General features: G+C 42.4%; 1 protein-coding gene across 1 annotated transcript in view; it reads right to left on the reverse strand.

Moving 5' to 3' along the window:
- The window catches only part of FBXL20 (F-box and leucine rich repeat protein 20), a 90,539-nt gene extending 74,545 nt beyond the window's left edge, over positions 1-15,994 (reverse strand). Inside the window, exon 1 of the mRNA XM_054993543.1 lies at positions 15,557-15,994. Within this exon, the coding sequence (XP_054849518.1) occupies positions 15,557-15,598 (42 nt within the window). The 5' untranslated portion in view covers positions 15,599-15,994. The remainder of the gene's footprint in view (positions 1-15,556) is intronic.
- Between the last annotated feature and the right edge of the window lie 1,456 nt (positions 15,995-17,450).

The following is a 17,450-nucleotide window of genomic DNA, read 5'->3' on the forward strand; positions in this document are numbered from 1 at the left end:
CATAAGGTAATTTTTAAAGATTTTGTGCTCTACTGAACTTTGGGAGATGAAGCAGCAATTTCTACACTCTTGCTCACCTATTGAACGTTACAACCTCTGTGAGATTTTTAAAAAAGAACTGCTAGTGTCTGCATTCCAGCTGCTAGTTGAAGTTTTTAGATTTGCACCTTGATAGGAAAAGAATCCAGGCATGGACAAATAGAAAGGTTAACCGCTACATTTTGCATATTAGGAAGATTTAGTCTACCTACTGAAACCTGTATTAAGACTGTAGGAAGTTAGTGTTACTTACTAAGCAAGGCTACATTATGGGGACTACTCTATTCCCATTCACTACTGAACTGTTATCTATATACATTAAATTTTATTGAAAATATGTATATTCCAAAGTTCAGGATAATAGGTACATCTTAGTCTGATTGTATACAGAATTAAAACAACCACAGCATTTCTATTCTTTCAAGTGTATGGAAACAGAAGGGAGGGTGGGTCTGGAGTTGTTCCTCTTATATTTTGCTCAAAGTTTACAGCACTGGGAGAGGCAACTTGCAGTGAGGTTGTGAGTGCAGCTTCTGTAGAGACATGACAGTTTCTTCAGTGAAGTCTTCAAAAAGTTTTCTTTGTACAAAGTTTAGTTCCCTCTCCCCTCATTAAATAGAACTGCTGAAAGGGAAGGAGCCCACTGATCACCCAGTGAAACCTGCTTGAATTTAAAGCATCCCATACAGATGCTTTGAACTGTCCCCCCACCCCCCAGAAAAAAACAAATGAAGTGGGGAGAAAATATGCAATATCAAGTTTAAGCTCTCCTGCTTTAACAACATAAATGATGTAAAAGTTATAACTAAGCATATAAAATTGTACTATTTGATACTTTATTTAAAAAAGCATATTTTATTTAAAAGCATAATTACCTTCCTTTTCTACAAGCAAAACTATAAATATACCTAGTATTATACAGAGAGACAGGGCCGGCACCATCATTGATGCGGTGAGGCGGGCGCCGTGGGTGCTGAGGTGCTGGAGAGGGTGCTGGGGGCGGAGGCACATGCCACAGAGCTGGCGTGCCTGGCCCGCACCTGCTGCAGCCAGCCAGCCCTGCGCTGCTGCCACCAAAACACTCCCGGCCGGGTGCAGCAGCCCGGGCCAGGCACGGCAGGCGTCCGGGGCGGTGTGCGGAACCTCCCCAGCCACCCACCGTGCCCGACTGGGAGTGCAGGCAGCCTCTGCACGCCGTCCCAGCCACCCGCTGGCCAATGGAGCAGGCTTGCTGCGTGATGATGTCATTGTGCAGTGATGTCATCACGCAGTCCGAGGGGCATCTGCGCACACTGTGTGCATGCACGTAGGGGCAGCCGTGGGTGCCAGAAACCCTGGTGCCGCCCCTGCAGAGAGAAACCTACAAACTGCTACACACTATGCTATTTTAGCATACACACACACACACACACATATTATACATATACATGTGTGTGTATATGTATCTCTCTATATATCTATATCCTATATCTCTCTCTATATATATATGTATGTATATATATGTGTATATGTGTGTGTGTGTGTGTGTGTGTGTGTGTAGTGTGTGTGTGTATTCGTTTTTGTCATCTGAGTAGTAGAAAAAAACCCTGAAAATAGAAAACGCAAATGTAGTAGTAAACAAATGGAAGTGCATTATTTGGCTAGACAACAGTATCAGCAGTGGATTTGGCGACAACGCTGAAAATGTTGTATTATTCAACACTGTATCGTCATACATATTACAGCAAATTACTTGTAGACAAAAACAGTCATATTTAAACAATAAACATTCTTGAAAATATGTTGCATATGTCTAATACACAGGGGAAAGCATCTAATACTATAGATTCAAATAAAAATCTTCATAATACACATTTTGAGGGAGTTCTCTCAGCTGTACCACTGACCCAAGGCAGTGTTAAAAGGGCATAGAGAAGTTGATGACTGCTCCGTAACTCTTCTTGGAGGAGTGCCAAAATCAGACCTTGAACATCTTCCAGAAGTATTTGAGGACTTTCCTTTACAAGCTACTGTTTTGTGACTAGGGTTAAGCTAATATGGAGAATAAGAACATACAAGCTTAAACTGCAGTTTCAAACCCTTGTTCTATTATGTGTTTTTAAAAATGTCAAAGAAACTTTATATTTAAACACACTTCTTTTAATGATTAAGGTTGTGTATATACGATACCTCTGGGGGTATGAGGAAACACGGAATTCAGATTCCCAACAATCTCAGGATTCTTTTTTAAAAAAAGCTTCTAACTTTCGCATTTATGAAGATATACTTCAAAGAACGTTGCCTGCTGAACTCTCAGCCATCAGATGAACATGGTCCTTAGTGGCTGGAGCAGGCTTTAGCATCCTGTCTATGCCACTCAATCTGAGGAGCAAAAATATGTGCAAACTAGGACTAAATATAGAATTCTGCATAAGAAATGTGGTACATTTGTTCAGCTCACATAATATATAGGTAGCAGAATTCAACTTGCTTCAAAACAAAATTTAGATGAAATGGAGGCAGAGCAAGGTTTGTAAAGTTCATTACACAAAGCCCTGGTTATAGTTCTGTATCTGTGGAGTAAAAGCTAGAGCATTTTTTAAACTTAGTATTAAATTGATGTTTAAATAAACCCTCAAAACAGAACAAACATAGAATAATCCATCAATTAGCAGCAACAAATAGTAAGTAAGGGGGGGGGGGCGGGGAAGAGATGGCATCAGATGGCCAACTGGGATTAACCAAAGGAGGAGTCTTAGTCCACAAATGTAGCTGGGAACATCAACAGAAATAAGACTAAAAAGTCATGTCATATTCAAGAGTACTTGGAGTTGCTTTGCTACATCCAACTTTTACCACCTTAGCAGGGAAAGGACAGACTGACTCTTATTGTTGGGTAGGTAGGCAAGCCAGCCTGCCTGCGATAACTGTGAATGCATATTTACGGGGGGGAGGGGGGGAGATGGGCTTTCTTCCTGTAGTGTAGCTTTCTTCACTGTATCTTGGCTACGTTTTGCTGAGAGGTGTTATCAGCTGGTAACCAACCTTGGGGAAATTCAGCTTTGCATTTTTTTCAGGACTTTCACTGGCTTCAACTGACTTGTTTAAACTGGGGGGAGGTAACAGGGGGTATAACCTCTCGGGGAAGACTTTGCTTCAGCATTCCAGGCAATTACTACGTATCAGTGCGCTTCTAGGGAATTTTCTCTAAATAAAGACCTTTAACTCATACAACCGTGTTGGATGAAGTGGAGAGTCTGAGAGAATCCCCTAGCCAGGACTGACATTTATGAACTGGTATCTATAGGAGGTACAAGGAGGGCTTCATTAGTAATGATCTTGTAAGTACAGCTTTAGGTTAAACTATAACAAACTAAGAATCATCAAACCAAGTAATTTCTTTTGTTCCTATCTTGCCTTTCTCTATTATGGAAGAAAAGGCAGTGTACGCAGGTGTTCCACACAGTTTCCCATCCAGACCCAAACCAGCTTAGCTTCAGCAAAGTGGCTGTATCATGTGCCTTCCAACCATACTCTAGGACAAAAGCCATCAGCTTCTTCTGGTTCTTCATCACTCACCAGGACTTGATATGCCATGGTGAGGTTTGATTTGACTCAGTTGTTTACAATTAATAGGCAGAAAGAGAAGGTCTGTCCTGCCCCCAAATCCAGCTGTAGTTCCATCTGGCAGCTAAGACTAGTCCAAGAATCATCCTTCCTGGTTCAGGCTACCTTTTTATACCAGAGGGGGATATCCTTTAAGCATGGTTTGCCTCTCTCCTGAATGCAGCTTCATCCTTGCCTGCTTGTGCCATTCTTTTGTTATGTGGTCTCTTGTTACGGAAATGTGTGGGTCTGGTTGTTATGTGCCCTTGGACCACATCTGGGTTGGTCCTCAAAGCGGTACACAGGTTTGAGAGGTATGATGGTGTAAGTACTGGATGACAATGGGGGAAGAAGAACTCAGTACACTGCCCTGAACTCCTTGAAGGAAGGGTAGGATAAAAATGCACTAGACAAGATACAACTGGGGAGATGAGATGGGACTCACCAATTGTCCAATCTCTGTCCCAGTCTAAGAAATTTAGGTAAAGGGCTCTCATGCTTCCCCACTTTCAACTCGATATTGTACAATGCCAGGTCAGTTAGAAATTACTAGGACATTACAGTGGACAGGAAGAGATAGATCTGGCTTGATAGATGAAATCCAGGCTGGATGAAGCTTATCATATAATTCTGTTACAAACTGCAGCAAGGTATACAGTTCTTCATTGATTCTGAATTGAGGGGATGAGGTGGGGCTGCTGTGATTCTCTTGGGAAAATGTTTCTTTTCAGAGCAAATATTTGTCTGTTTGTGCGTTGCCTAAGATTTTGGCTGCCACCAAAGACTCTTGTTTTAGTTCTGTCTCAGTTGACTTATTGTATAGGAAGTCTTAAATATAGAATGTAGTATGACAGAATGGTCAGCACATGGAGGTGACTGTGGAACAAAAAAAAGGGATCCTTTATTCTAGATGAAACAGCTGTTTTGCTTAACCAAAAATTGCATTTATAAGTACATATGTATCATGGTTTCAGAGTAATTTGTAAGTGTACTGGTTTCAGAATAAATCATAAGTGTAGTGATTTCAAAACAGGCACTGATCTTTAAATGTTTCTCCACAGATCCAGTCACAAAGACAAATATTCCACACTGCTGACACTTATGCTAAAAATATCCCCAAAAGAGAAAAACATGGAATTCTCTGAGTTTTGCCACACAGGCTGATTTCATCCACAAAAGAAAACACACAGACTTCTTCTGTCAGCACTTCCCTCACAGAATATCTCTACTCACTCACACAGATTTCTACACTGACTTTTTGACTGACTACTGTCCCTCTGCACTCTGACTAGAAACTGCAGTTCACTCCACCCATTAGGGTACAGCTACTGTCCAATCAGAGCATACTCCATTCATCCACCCCCTTCTCTTCTTAGAGGCCTGCATTTTAAACCATAGCATCATACATTCCAAAACCCAACATTAATTAGCAGAAACAAAAAACTATTGACGTGGTAAAACATTATACCCACATTTACAAATCAAACCAACTAGGTACTCTCTCACAGAATTCCTAGGGATAATCACCTGGGCAGGGGGGAACAACACTGAAATTGCCAGGCTTGCCTAATACTGCACTGGCAATGGTATCAGTGTTGTTAATTTTATGAAGCAATGTCTTTTCAGAAATGGGAAACTTTCCATGGAAAAATAAAGCACTGGAAAAAATTTCCTGGTTCACATCTCTGGGCCTAACACATTGAAAAGGTCATGTTCTAGATTTAATTTTACACATAGCAGGAATATACACCTTTGTGTCATGTCAGATCCTGCAGAGGTCTCTTCTTATTGTATCCTCCTTTCAATCTACAGTATTAGACTGCTGTGCCTCAAAAGTAGTCTTTTTTGGCTACAGCGCCAGCCCTCCTAGAACAGACTCCCCAAGACAGTTAGGACGGCTTCTACACTGGCCTGGTTTTGGAGCCATTGTAAATCCTTTAACTGGGCATTTAATGCAGGCTGATTTTCCCTCCTGCTGTTTGCAGCATTTTAAGGATGGGTAGGTTTGTTTGCATTTGAATGTTTATGACTATGTCTTAATTGTTTTGCTTGAAGAGTAAGATCCAGGTCCAATAACACTTTAAAGATCAACTAGATTTCCAAGATATGAGCTTTAGAGAGTATCTGACAAAGGGAACTTTGACTCTCCTTGCAAGCTCATACTTTGGAAATCTACTTGGTCTTTAAGGAGCTATTGGACCCGGATCTTGCTCTTCAATTGCAAAACCAACAAGGCTACCTGCCTGAGATTGTTTTGCTTGGTTAGCCATGTTACAAACCAGTGTTGATGGTTGGGAAAGCAGAGTATAAATATTTTAATAAAGTAAGAAACAAATGTATGTAAGCCTACCCTGAAACTCATACAATATAACCTGAACAGAGGAAGATCTCCACTACTGTCCCTGGAATAACAGCAGAATCAAGTCAGAAAATGCAAGTACTCTAACAAAGAATTCTGCAGAAGTTTCACAATGGGGCACTGATGATTTTAAACCTCCCAGAGAAGGACTGCAAAAGCTCTTTTACTACTTGAAACTGTCCAGCTGCAATCAAGCCAGAGAAAAAAAGATCTCTTCACTACCAGCATTGCGAAGGAGCAGACCATTAAGTGGGCTCTGTCGTGCTGGCTCAGACTTGCTTCTTCCATCTGCCACATTGTCATTCTCGCTAATCATTGCCCATAACTTCAGGTGTTAAAAAGAAGGGCTTCTAGAAAATAGCTGGCCTTTTCAGGTACAGAATCTCAGGCTAGGTTGAACTGACATTTCCCCAGAGAAGCTGTAAGACTTCCAAAATTTGGGGTAGTGCAGTGCAATCCATAAAAATACTACAGCTTAATATTATGTTGTAATTAATATATTATTTATTTAGTTCTAGGGCAAGGACAGGATAATAGTACTTAAACAAGTAAGTTCAAATCAACATAAACCATTTCAGAAACATGACACAATGGGTTAGTCTTTATGCTGCAGAGATATTTTTATATGATGTTTGGGAGAATGATTTGTATCTCATTAGCTCCACACCTCCTAGGAGTAGAAGGCTCTTTTTTGTCATAAGAGTTTGCATTGGGGAGATTTACAGCCTTTAAGAAGAGGCAAAAAATGTCAGGCAATTAAATGGAATTAATTTTTAATATCTGAAGCAGCAGTACTCTGCTCTGTCATCCAGAAGCAGAAAAAAGGCTTTAGTAACAAGGTACAGCAAAGGGAAACCCCATAGCACTCAAGTTTGATTAAAAAATGAAGTCAGTAGGACTCACTCCATGGCACAAGGACAGCCACATTCACAATTTACCTCAGTAAAAAGAGCCACTTTTAATTCCATCCCTGACAGGAGGCCTGCACCTCAAGGAGGCTTGCAGTTTATGAACTCCTCTAGTGGAGGCTGATTCAAGGTGGGAACCAACTACCAAGCACAAGCCCCACCAGGTAAGGGCCTTACTCCTTCTCCTGCCACATTGGGCAGCTACTACACTGGAGAAAGGTGCTCAGAAGAGCCAAATCCGGCTCCCAAGCTACTGGTCTAAATGAAGGCCCAACAGGACCAAAAAGAACTAGAATGAAAGGCTTTAAACTACAATCTACAGTTCTGAAAAGTTGTATAACCCAGAACCAAAAGTGAATGCTAGATGATGTTTTAAACCAAGAGCATGGATTCTTAAAAACTAAATAATTTATTTTATCACATCAGTATTCTTCAAAAAACTTGAATAAATACTACTGACATTTGGAGGAGAAAGGCACAGTAGTGTAAATGTCTCAGCTGGTATTTGCAAGGTTACAACACTTGGAGGCTAAGCAACAATCAGTACATGTGCAACACATTCAGTACTAAAGCCCAGTACATTTGTTTATTTTTATTTTATTGCACTTATATTCTGCTCTCCCTGTAAAACAGGTTCAGAGCCAATCACATCAAAAGTATAAAATAGGCAGCATAATAAAAAAAGCAATTCCAGCTAATAAAACCCAGCGGTATTCACATTGCACAATCCCTCAACATCCAAAACCCATGGGGTAGATGGCAAGCTGTTAAATGCTATGTAGACCAGGGAGACAATGTAGACCTATGTAGACCTGGCAGGAAGCCGATCAGGGGCGGGGGGGGGGGGGCTGCTCACCTCAACCACCATATGCCTGGTGGAACATCTCTGTCTTACAGGCCCAACAAAAGAACAGCAGATCGTGCCGGGCCCATGTTACCACATAGAGATTTCCACAAGGTTGGTCCCAGGGCTGAAAAGGCCCTGGCTGCGGCGAGGCGAACCTCCCTGAGGTTGGAAACCACCAGCAGATGTTGGTCTGCTGAACAATGGGCCTTCAGGGAACATATGGTGAGAGGCAGTCCCACAGATATGCTGGTCCCAGTCCGCTAAGGGCTTTAAAGGTCAAAAACAAAACCCTGAATCTAATCTGGAATTCCACTGTGAACCAGTGCAGCTGGTACAATATTGATGTTATGTGTGACCGGAATGGAGTCCCAGTCAAGACATGCACCACTGCCTACTGGACCAGTTGCAGCTTCTGGAGCAGGCCCAAAGGCAGTCCAGCATACAGTGAGTTGCAGTAGTCCAATCTGGAGATGACCGTTGCACAGATCACCTAGGTCAGCTAGGTTAGGGGCTGAAAGGTAAAGGACAAGCTGCCTGATCTGACAGAAATAGAAAAATGCAGGCTTGGCAATTGTTGCGACCTGGGCCTCCATTGACAAGGTCTCCAAGTTGTGTAAATACATACAGAAAAACTCTTCCTCCATAGAAACATGCTGCACTGGCCAAACTCACTGGATATTGCTCTATCCTAATGGTACTCAGCAGTGGTTCATGGAGACCCACATTTGAAAATACTATTAAACTCAAACATATACCATAATATGAGATATAACTATTCATAAACATATAACTAATTACTAAATGCCCTAACCTGGATAGCTCAGGTGAGCCTGATCTTGTCAGAAGCTAAGCAGGGTCAGCCTTAGTTAGTAATTGGATGGGAGACCTCCAATGAAGACCAGGGGTGCAGAGGCAGGCAATAGCAAACCACCTCTCTTGCCATGCAAATCACACCAGGGTTTGCTATAAAGCTATGAATTGAGCTTTATAGCGCCACCAATTACTAAATAACCTTGAGCATACAATGTTGTGTCTCCTCATGACTCCTGAACTTCAGCCAGCACTTATGAACCTGGAGTGAGGGGAAGGTCTGCCTTCTCACTCTCTCCCTAGCCTGAGGCACAGCAGCTGAGGTAATGTGAGATTGCCAAGGTGCCTGGAGAAGTGCAAGTTGACTGTGAAGAAAGGGGAGTAAAATCAGCACCACCCTACCAGGGCTAGCTCACTCTTTTTCTGGGTGTCTGCCAGGATGGTGATTTTATTCTCTCTTCCTTGCAGCCTGCTTGGTCTCTTTGCAACAGACAACCATATGCTGGCATGAGAGCACAGAGGCTGCAGTGAAGTAGGGTGCATGTGTGAGAGTATGAGTCCCTGACTGTTACCACAAGTATGAGGCCCACAGCTCATGGAGGATCACAGCTTACTTGTCCTACAGTTCACATCTTTCATGTTGAGAACCACCCGCCAACCACAAGCCCTACTTGGAAATGACCTTGCTTGGTTTCCTGGAATATGGGGCAGGTTTCACATTGGGGAAGAGGGCTCCAAAGAGACACATGTGGCTCCCAAGGCTCTCATTGCACTATTCCTTTCCCCGCCCCCACCTTCTAATTCACCACACCACCTAACGTAATCACTTATTTCACAAACAATAATGTGTGCTGTGTAGTGGTTAGAGTGTCAGCCTAGGATCTGGGAGACCCAGATTCAAACCTTCACTCTGCCTTGGAAGCTTGCTGGGTGACCTGAGCCTAGTCACACACATTCAGCCTAACCTACCTCATATGATTATTGTGAGAATAAAATGGAAGAGAGGCAAATGATGTAAGCTGCTGTGGTCCCCACTGGTTTCACACTGCTGCATCATTTATATCTAGTTTAGCCAGACAGCCTAACTGCAATGACCAAGGCCACCCACTGTTTTATAGAAATCTGTAATTTTATTCTTCAATACTATAAACTCTCTCTCAACACAGCCTGTACAGAAGCTAAAACATTAAGGACGTTTAACATATATTTGTTCAGGTAGGCTAACAATGTAAGCATGGCCTTTTCCATTATTACAAGGGAACAGAAATAATGTGCAAAACATTAGGTTTCTACTAGTTATAAACTTCAGTTGCCAATCAGTCAAAAAGGGTAAAGAGGCAGTCATAGTGAGAAATTCCCTCTGTCTTGTTTGCTTCGCTGCAGCCAAAGTGACTATTTTCTCCATAGGAGCCACACCTTCAGGACAGACATTCTTAACATATGCTCTCACTGTGGTACAGAAATCAGTCAGCTCACACTGCCACAGAAAAGGGCTTCCATTTTCAGTGAAATGAGCTGATTGTGACATGTTAAGTAACAGAATGAAAGTGATGTTTAATGCACAGTCCATATGTTATCACGTGTGTTGTCAAACAAAAGCAAGCAATTGCCCAGCATACACAAAAAGCATTTTGAAAAACCATCCACATTTTAAAAGATTATTTATTGCATTAACAATTGTTTAGGAATATAAATCTCATTAGATGAGAAAGGGATTTGTGTATCTAGCTTCTCAGCATTCAAAACATAAATCAAGTCACAAGCCTCCATGCAGGAACATGACACAGGAGACAAGGTTCAAACATGGAGTTTAAATATGGTCAGTGCACAACTAGACAATGCACCCTAATGAGTCATGGGCTTGAAGAGTGCACCTTGCTTTCAGTAGGGGTAGGGCAAGCAAACATTGCTTCTGCAAAGCAAAGCCATACGCTGCTTGAAGCAAGGTAAACCTACAGCAAGCTACTCTCTTGGGTGAGGTGGAGAAGTGTTGGCATTGAACATATGTGCAGTCAGGTTCAAGAAGTCTGCTACTTGCCTCTGACAATTACCAACCTTTGACTGTTTTAACTTCACATCAGGGGGAGGCTTGTATTATTTCAATTTTCTTGATTTTGGAAAGTTCAATAGGACAAGCTGGAGAAGCCCTGACCTCACACAGACAGTATTAGAATATTCTTAAAACTCTGTTAATTTCATTCCAACTGTGAATTTAGTGGCATCTACCAATATTTAGCAACTGAAGCTTCCCACTGGTTTGCCCCCAACAAATACTTCAGGCACAAAAAAAGTTTTTTACTGTCTTTTTTTAAGTATGGAAGAATAGAGAATGTCTATTAATCAGGCAGACAAGCCCTCTAGAGCTCCTGTTATTATTTTTTTAAAGAGTGAAAGGATTTATAACATTAAGCAGCTTTATTCACAGTTTTGTAACACTCCATTGATCAGGAAAACAGTCATGCCCGCAAAGAGATCTATTCAACACTCCTGAGACACAGAACTTCTACTAAAGTCAAAAGGAATTTTGCAATCACTATGAAGGAGATCTTTAATGTGTTCGTTTATAGACACTAATGTTCTTAAATCGTTGTTCAACCCATTCTGTATTACATTCCCAAACATTCACTCTGCACTGCTTTAAAGTTAAACTGATAAGAAGAAAAATCTTAACAGCAGCATTTCTTGGTTCAGAAATTAAACACTATTCCTCTCAAACTGCTCATTTTGCCTACAAAAATAATCCCGAGTCTTCAAATTAATAATTGTGTATAATATATTTCCTGTATTTTGTGAACCACAGAAAAGCAAAATAGATACATGAGATGGTAAGATAATTTGCAGTCTAGTTTTCTCTATATCTCTTGTGTGTATGCTAGTAAGCATAACCAACCCACACCTTCAATCAAGGCAAGTTAGCTACAGTTACTGTTCAAAGGCCAATGCCGCACTGCTTCAGTATCATTATCCAGTCTATATAATACTGTTGCCCCTGCCCCACTATTTTCTTTCATCAGTTAAACCTATCTACTGTTTGACTAAAAAGCTTACCTCATGTATTTTGAAAGTTAGCTGCTAAAATAAAAAAGATATTACTCTGCAACATTCTTCTCTTTGTCATAGATGTATCATATTCCAAATGCTAACCATGTTGTATCAGTCGAGACAAAATGAAACACTCCCTCTCAAACTCAGACCCTCACATATCCCTAAGCCATGGTTTGGCATCATCTGACTATTGCTAACAGTGAGTAAGAGTACACATTAATGACAGCCAATTATGCTTAGTGTTCAGAAAGCAGTATGCCAAACTGAGCATCTTTTACTAAAGTAGAAATCTGGGCTCACCGCAACTTTCTACTCAATATGGACTGTGTGCATGTGGCTGAAGAGCTGAGCATTTTGTGACTAGACCACTACATACGTTAACTGCAGCTATTTGCATTTAAATAGCCTCTCCCTGTATATGCTGGAAATTAACTAACTTTTGATTGTGTGAGATGAGGTTTGTGTAACTCAGACTACAATAGTCATTTTACAGTCAATTTTCAGCTTCTATCCTTTTATTTATCTTTTTTATATATTTTAAATAAAAATAAATGTATATCATAGGCTCATTTCCCCAACTGGTATATATTCTCTTCATCCTCACTAAGATACCATGTATTTACCCATAATTATTCTCAACAAACAAAAAACACATGATTTTTTTTTTTTTACTATGATACCTTCAAAACTGTACATCCCACAGCTGCTGCTGTTTCGGGAAAAAAGCTTATCGCTGCCTCCCAAAAAGTGCTAATTCAGTGCCAGCACACACGTTCCACAAAGAGAAAAAAGGTCTGCCAATATACAGCTGTAAAATTCATTCACAGGTTAAAAACAAACAAGTAAGTGGAGAATAATGACAAGTACCCTTTCCAATACCTGAAGACTCCTCACTTTAAATCATTCAATTTTCACCACCTTTCCTTTGAATTGCAACATAATATTTTAGTGTGCCTCCCCATCTACTATGCTGCCAGCTAGTGGGCCAACTGTCACTTTTTCTGAACTACAGTCTCCACATCAAATTTACATGTTACTGTGCTATTTAATCCATAGCTGTTTAATCCATACACATACCCCCCCTCTCGCAGTCTCATTAGTTTGATTCTTGCTCTAAATAGCTATTGGTACTACTGATAAGAAATTGAAGAGTAAAGGCAAAATATAGTTTCAACCTGTCTCAATCCTCCGGCCAATTTCTGGATGAAGACATTGCTCTTCTTCATTCTGCAGAAATATTACCATCTGCCAGACTGTATCCAAGTCAAAGCAAGTTTCCACTCAGCCACGTTTTCCTTCCCTTTCCGGATCAGAGGATAGCAAAACAATGGTGTCCAGATCTGTACCCCTTATTTAAACTATTTTCAAGTCACACAGCTGAGAGACTACCCTCGGGCAGTTTATTTTCCTCCTTTGTTAAATCTGCACAAAATGAAGAGGGAAGAAACATCCTATTGCTCTTATTTGTGTCACCCATTTTGCCTCCCCCTTTCCCTTTAACTTAGTAAAGAAAAAAAGACAGCTGTTACAACAAAGAATTGGACGGCACTGTTGCTTGATAGGGTGCTTTTGTGTGGTCCCAGATCATGCTGGTTACGTACCATGTTTTCCTGAATAGCTCTCATTGTTTACCCTTTGCTTGCACTCCTTCCAGCATCCCTTGGGCTCCTCAGCATTCAAATTCCCTTCCCCATATTAGAATAAAGCAAATGTACTGGACTGTATCTTTCAGGCTTTCTGAAGTTAAACACATACACTGTCAGATTTCCCTTTCTTTCTAAAAGATCTTTAGTATCCATTCTGTATAATGCCTACAAGCACACACAGCACCATTTACTAAAAACAGATGTCCAGCCTATCCTACAGAGCTCTTAAACCACACTCATATTTGTTACTTTCAGATAAACGATGCTACACAAGCCTTGGCAAAGCAGTAAAACCTTCCTTACTCTGGAATCAATACACAGGAGAGCCAGATGTACTTTGTAAACTCTTATCAATGAGCACACACACATACACACCACTGAACAGACATAAGTTTCAATTAGTTCGCGTGTGCCTATTGGTACTCTTTTTAAAAAGGAAACAATTCACAACCAAATATCCATGAATTTCTATCCTTATACACAGAGATAACCATACACTTTCACGTATCTTCATGTGATGATTTTATAGTCCTCAGTGTTTGTCTTTTTCCTGGAACAACCCGCCCCACCCCCGCTCAATGCAACAACACTGTTCTTCACCAATCTAAACATGCTACATAGAACACTGCTCTGTGTATTTGTGTCCTTGCCACCTACCTCATCTCCCCAGGCAGGAAGGACCAATACTTCCATAGATAGCAGAAGGCATGATCTGCCCCCCAACATCATTAATATTAGTCATCACTGTGCCCCCTTCCCATTCTGTTTTTCAAGACCAGGACTCCCTCCATCCCACCCTCACATATCCAATGTATCACTTCGCATCCAATCCCACTCTGCAATCTGCTAGGCCTCTCCCTCTCTCCCAATACTCCCACATAAAGTCCTGCCAATGAGAAAAACATACCCCCCACAGCTCTTCACATAGAAGTACATTCCTTCAATTTATATTCTTTCATGTGAAATCCCAGCATACTTCCATAGCAATCACCATCTTTCATCATTTCTACCCCTCAAATTTGTCATAATTCTAACATCATACACAGGCATATATTTAATCTCCCACCATCCTAACATGTCATAAACAACTAACACTTCATGAACAACAGGTACCTCTCCTCTATGCAATCTGTTCCTCCCATCAAATGTAACTCTACCTTTCTCCAATAATTCATTATGTTCCCTCAGCGCAATGCAATTTGCCCCTTCTTGTCCAAAGTATGCACTGAATACTTCCTTTTGGAGTACCCTTCTTAATGTTCCCTCTCTCTTAAAATTCATCTATACAAAACTCAAAATCACATCCCCTCCACATACACATAAACACATCAGCCCATACACCACAAAACATCCAACCTCTCTTAGTTCATGGCCCACAGTATTTCACTTTAATAGTGGGGTGGTAAAAAAAATTCCCCATTGCAATGTAATCCATTCGTAACATCTGTGCAGCAGAGTTACTCCAGTCTAAGCAAATTGATTTCAACAGGCTCAGACTGCAGTAAGCACAGGATTGCACCATTATAATTCTCAACACCTCCTGTTGCCCATACGCCCCCCCCAAAGATCCAGGAACACACAGAGGAAAATGTTTTTCCTCTTCTCAGACTTTCTAATTTGACCCCTCCCTCCACATACAAACTCTCTCTCTCTCTCTCTCTCTCTCTCTCTCTCTCTCTCTCTCACACACACACACAGGGCTCAGCCCTTTCGCCTCCCTGCCCCCACACAAACACTCAGGGAAACTGTTTCCCCTCCCCTTCTGCTATCAGCACCCCTCCCTGATCACTTGTTTCCTTTTGTACATAGGGGAGGGGAAGGAGAGTCTGTCTGTGCGAAAGGAGGCCTATAAACAAAACCAAACAAAAGACGAGCCATTATTCCACCACCAACCCGAATCTGTGAGCCACTCAAAGAACCCCTAGGAAAATCCCAACCCCTACATTATGTGCTCCCTCCCTTCCAGTTTTTAAAAGGAGATAACGAACGAAACGTCTCACCCCCCCTCGAACGTAACCTAATCTGCCCCCACAACAATTCCTGACACACCCAGTCACTACCTCTATTTTACAAGAGAAGCGGAATCTCCCCCCACCCCCCGAAAGTTCTCAATAGTGTTGCCAATTCTATCTTGGAAAATTATTGGAAATTTGGGTAGTTGCTTGGGGAGGGGAAGGAGCTCAGCGCGGATATGATGAAGATCCAGCCCCCCCCCCCTTCCCAAAGCTGCCATTTCTTCCAGGGAAATTGTCTGTGATCGGGAGAACTCCAGGACCCACCTGGAGGTTGGTAACCTCAGAAAAAAACCCCGGCTCACCTCAAACCGGCTCTTGGTCACGCCGTTCATTTCCCTCCTCATGATGGATGCCCTGCGGGGGTCGGCTCGGGTGAGGCCGGGCCAGGCCAAGCCGGGCCAGGCCTGGCCCCCCCTCCTCCTTGGCGGCGTCAGCAGCGGTTGAAGAGGTAGAGGGTGGCCTGCTCCGGGCCCGGCCTCACGGTTTCCTTGGCTTTGCGGGGAAGGAAGAAAGGTGGAGGCTAGGAGGAGATGAGAAAACAGACGAGGAAAGAGCTCGTCCGTCGCCTCCCTTCTCTGCTTCCCCAGGCACTGCCGAGGCGAAGGGACACCTGAGGTAGGCCTATCGCCTCAGGAAGGGAAGGGGGCGAGAGAAAAAGACGGAAAGCGGTAATAAGCCTTCAGCAGCCACCGAGAGGCCGGCCTGCCTCAACTACAACTACTTCTTCTTCTTCAACCCAAAACAAAAACACTCGGCACCTGCCAGCAACAGCGCCGCTCATTGGACGAGCCAGTAGCAGACCGGAGGGGGAGGGGGAGAGAACAGGAGCGGCGCACGCGCCCCTCGGAGAGGCGAGAGGGATGCGCGCGCACCTCAGGTGTCTGGACGGGGGTAAGCGGTTGCTAAGTGGAGCTAGCCGCATCGGCTCTCCTTTGGGCGACCAGGCTGCAGATTCACAACATGCCTAAATACAGTATATAAGCAAATGCCGGACTGCCCTCCCAGGTATGCCATAAAGGGGCGGGGGGAGGAGTGTCGCCTTACATTCGTACACAAGAGCAAGATTCGGGTCCAGGAGCACCTTGAAAACCAACTAGATTTCCAGGGCATGAGAAGGAGGGAGAGAGCTCTCGAAAGCTCATACGCTGGCAATCTAGTTGGTTTTTAAGGTGCTCCTGGACCCGAATCTTGCTCTTCTACTATAGGCCAACCCAGCTACCCACCTGAAACTATATTTATATACAAGTTACAGTGATGTCAAGCTATAATAAAACATATTTTGTGTATAATTGCGGAGGGGGGGCTGTTTTATATTCAGGGTGGTTTTCTTTTTTGTGTAAAATACCTTTTAGGAAGGCCAGCCAGAATTAGACAACACATTGTATGTGAAGGAGAGCGCTTAACTCTCGAAAGCGTTTATGCTAAAAATCTTGTTGGTCTTTAAAATGCTGGTGGACTCAAATCCTACAACACAATGTGTCAGCTTCCCAGACCTCCAGAATTCTTCATCAGGTTGGGCTGGGGTGGTGTGGGGAAGAAAAACATTCTTGTGAAAGTTTTTGTTTCTGCATCCTGTGGTTTCAGCAGCTGCAACAGCTTCACCCCCACCCCGTCATACACAGTTACAATGCTGCAGCCGCAATCCTTATCCAAAGTCATAACAGCAGAGAGTTGTGCACTCTCAGCCTAGTCTACCTCACAGGGTTCTTGTGAGGGTAAAATGAAGGAGAGGAAAATGAGGTAAGCCACTTCAGGAAAGGCAGGGTATAAATGAAATTTTAAAAATAAGAGAAGTAATGGCTTTAGGGATAGAACATCTGAGCATAAGGTCCCAGCTTCAATCCATGTCATCTTTAGTAGACAATACTGACTTTGAATGATCAGTGGTCTAAATCAGCACAAGGCTGCTTCATGTGTTAAATTGGTGCTCTGCTGGATCACACCAGCGGTCCTAGCATTTTGTTTCACACAGTGGCCAGCCAACCAGTTGCTCTGGAGAACCAACAGAGTGGGCATAGCAGCTAAGGCCTTCCTCTGATGCTGCCTCCCTTCCACTTGTATTCAGAAGGTTATTTATTTATTTAAGATATTTCTATGCTGCTGCTTCAGGGTCCTGCTCAAGTTGGTTTACAATAAAAAAACACAATTATTTTAAAAAGCAATTAAATAAGCCATTGAACATAAGCAGCATGAAAA

This window comes from Eublepharis macularius, chromosome 12 (assembly GCF_028583425.1).
Source record: "Eublepharis macularius isolate TG4126 chromosome 12, MPM_Emac_v1.0, whole genome shotgun sequence".
NCBI lineage: Eukaryota > Metazoa > Chordata > Lepidosauria > Squamata > Eublepharidae > Eublepharis > Eublepharis macularius.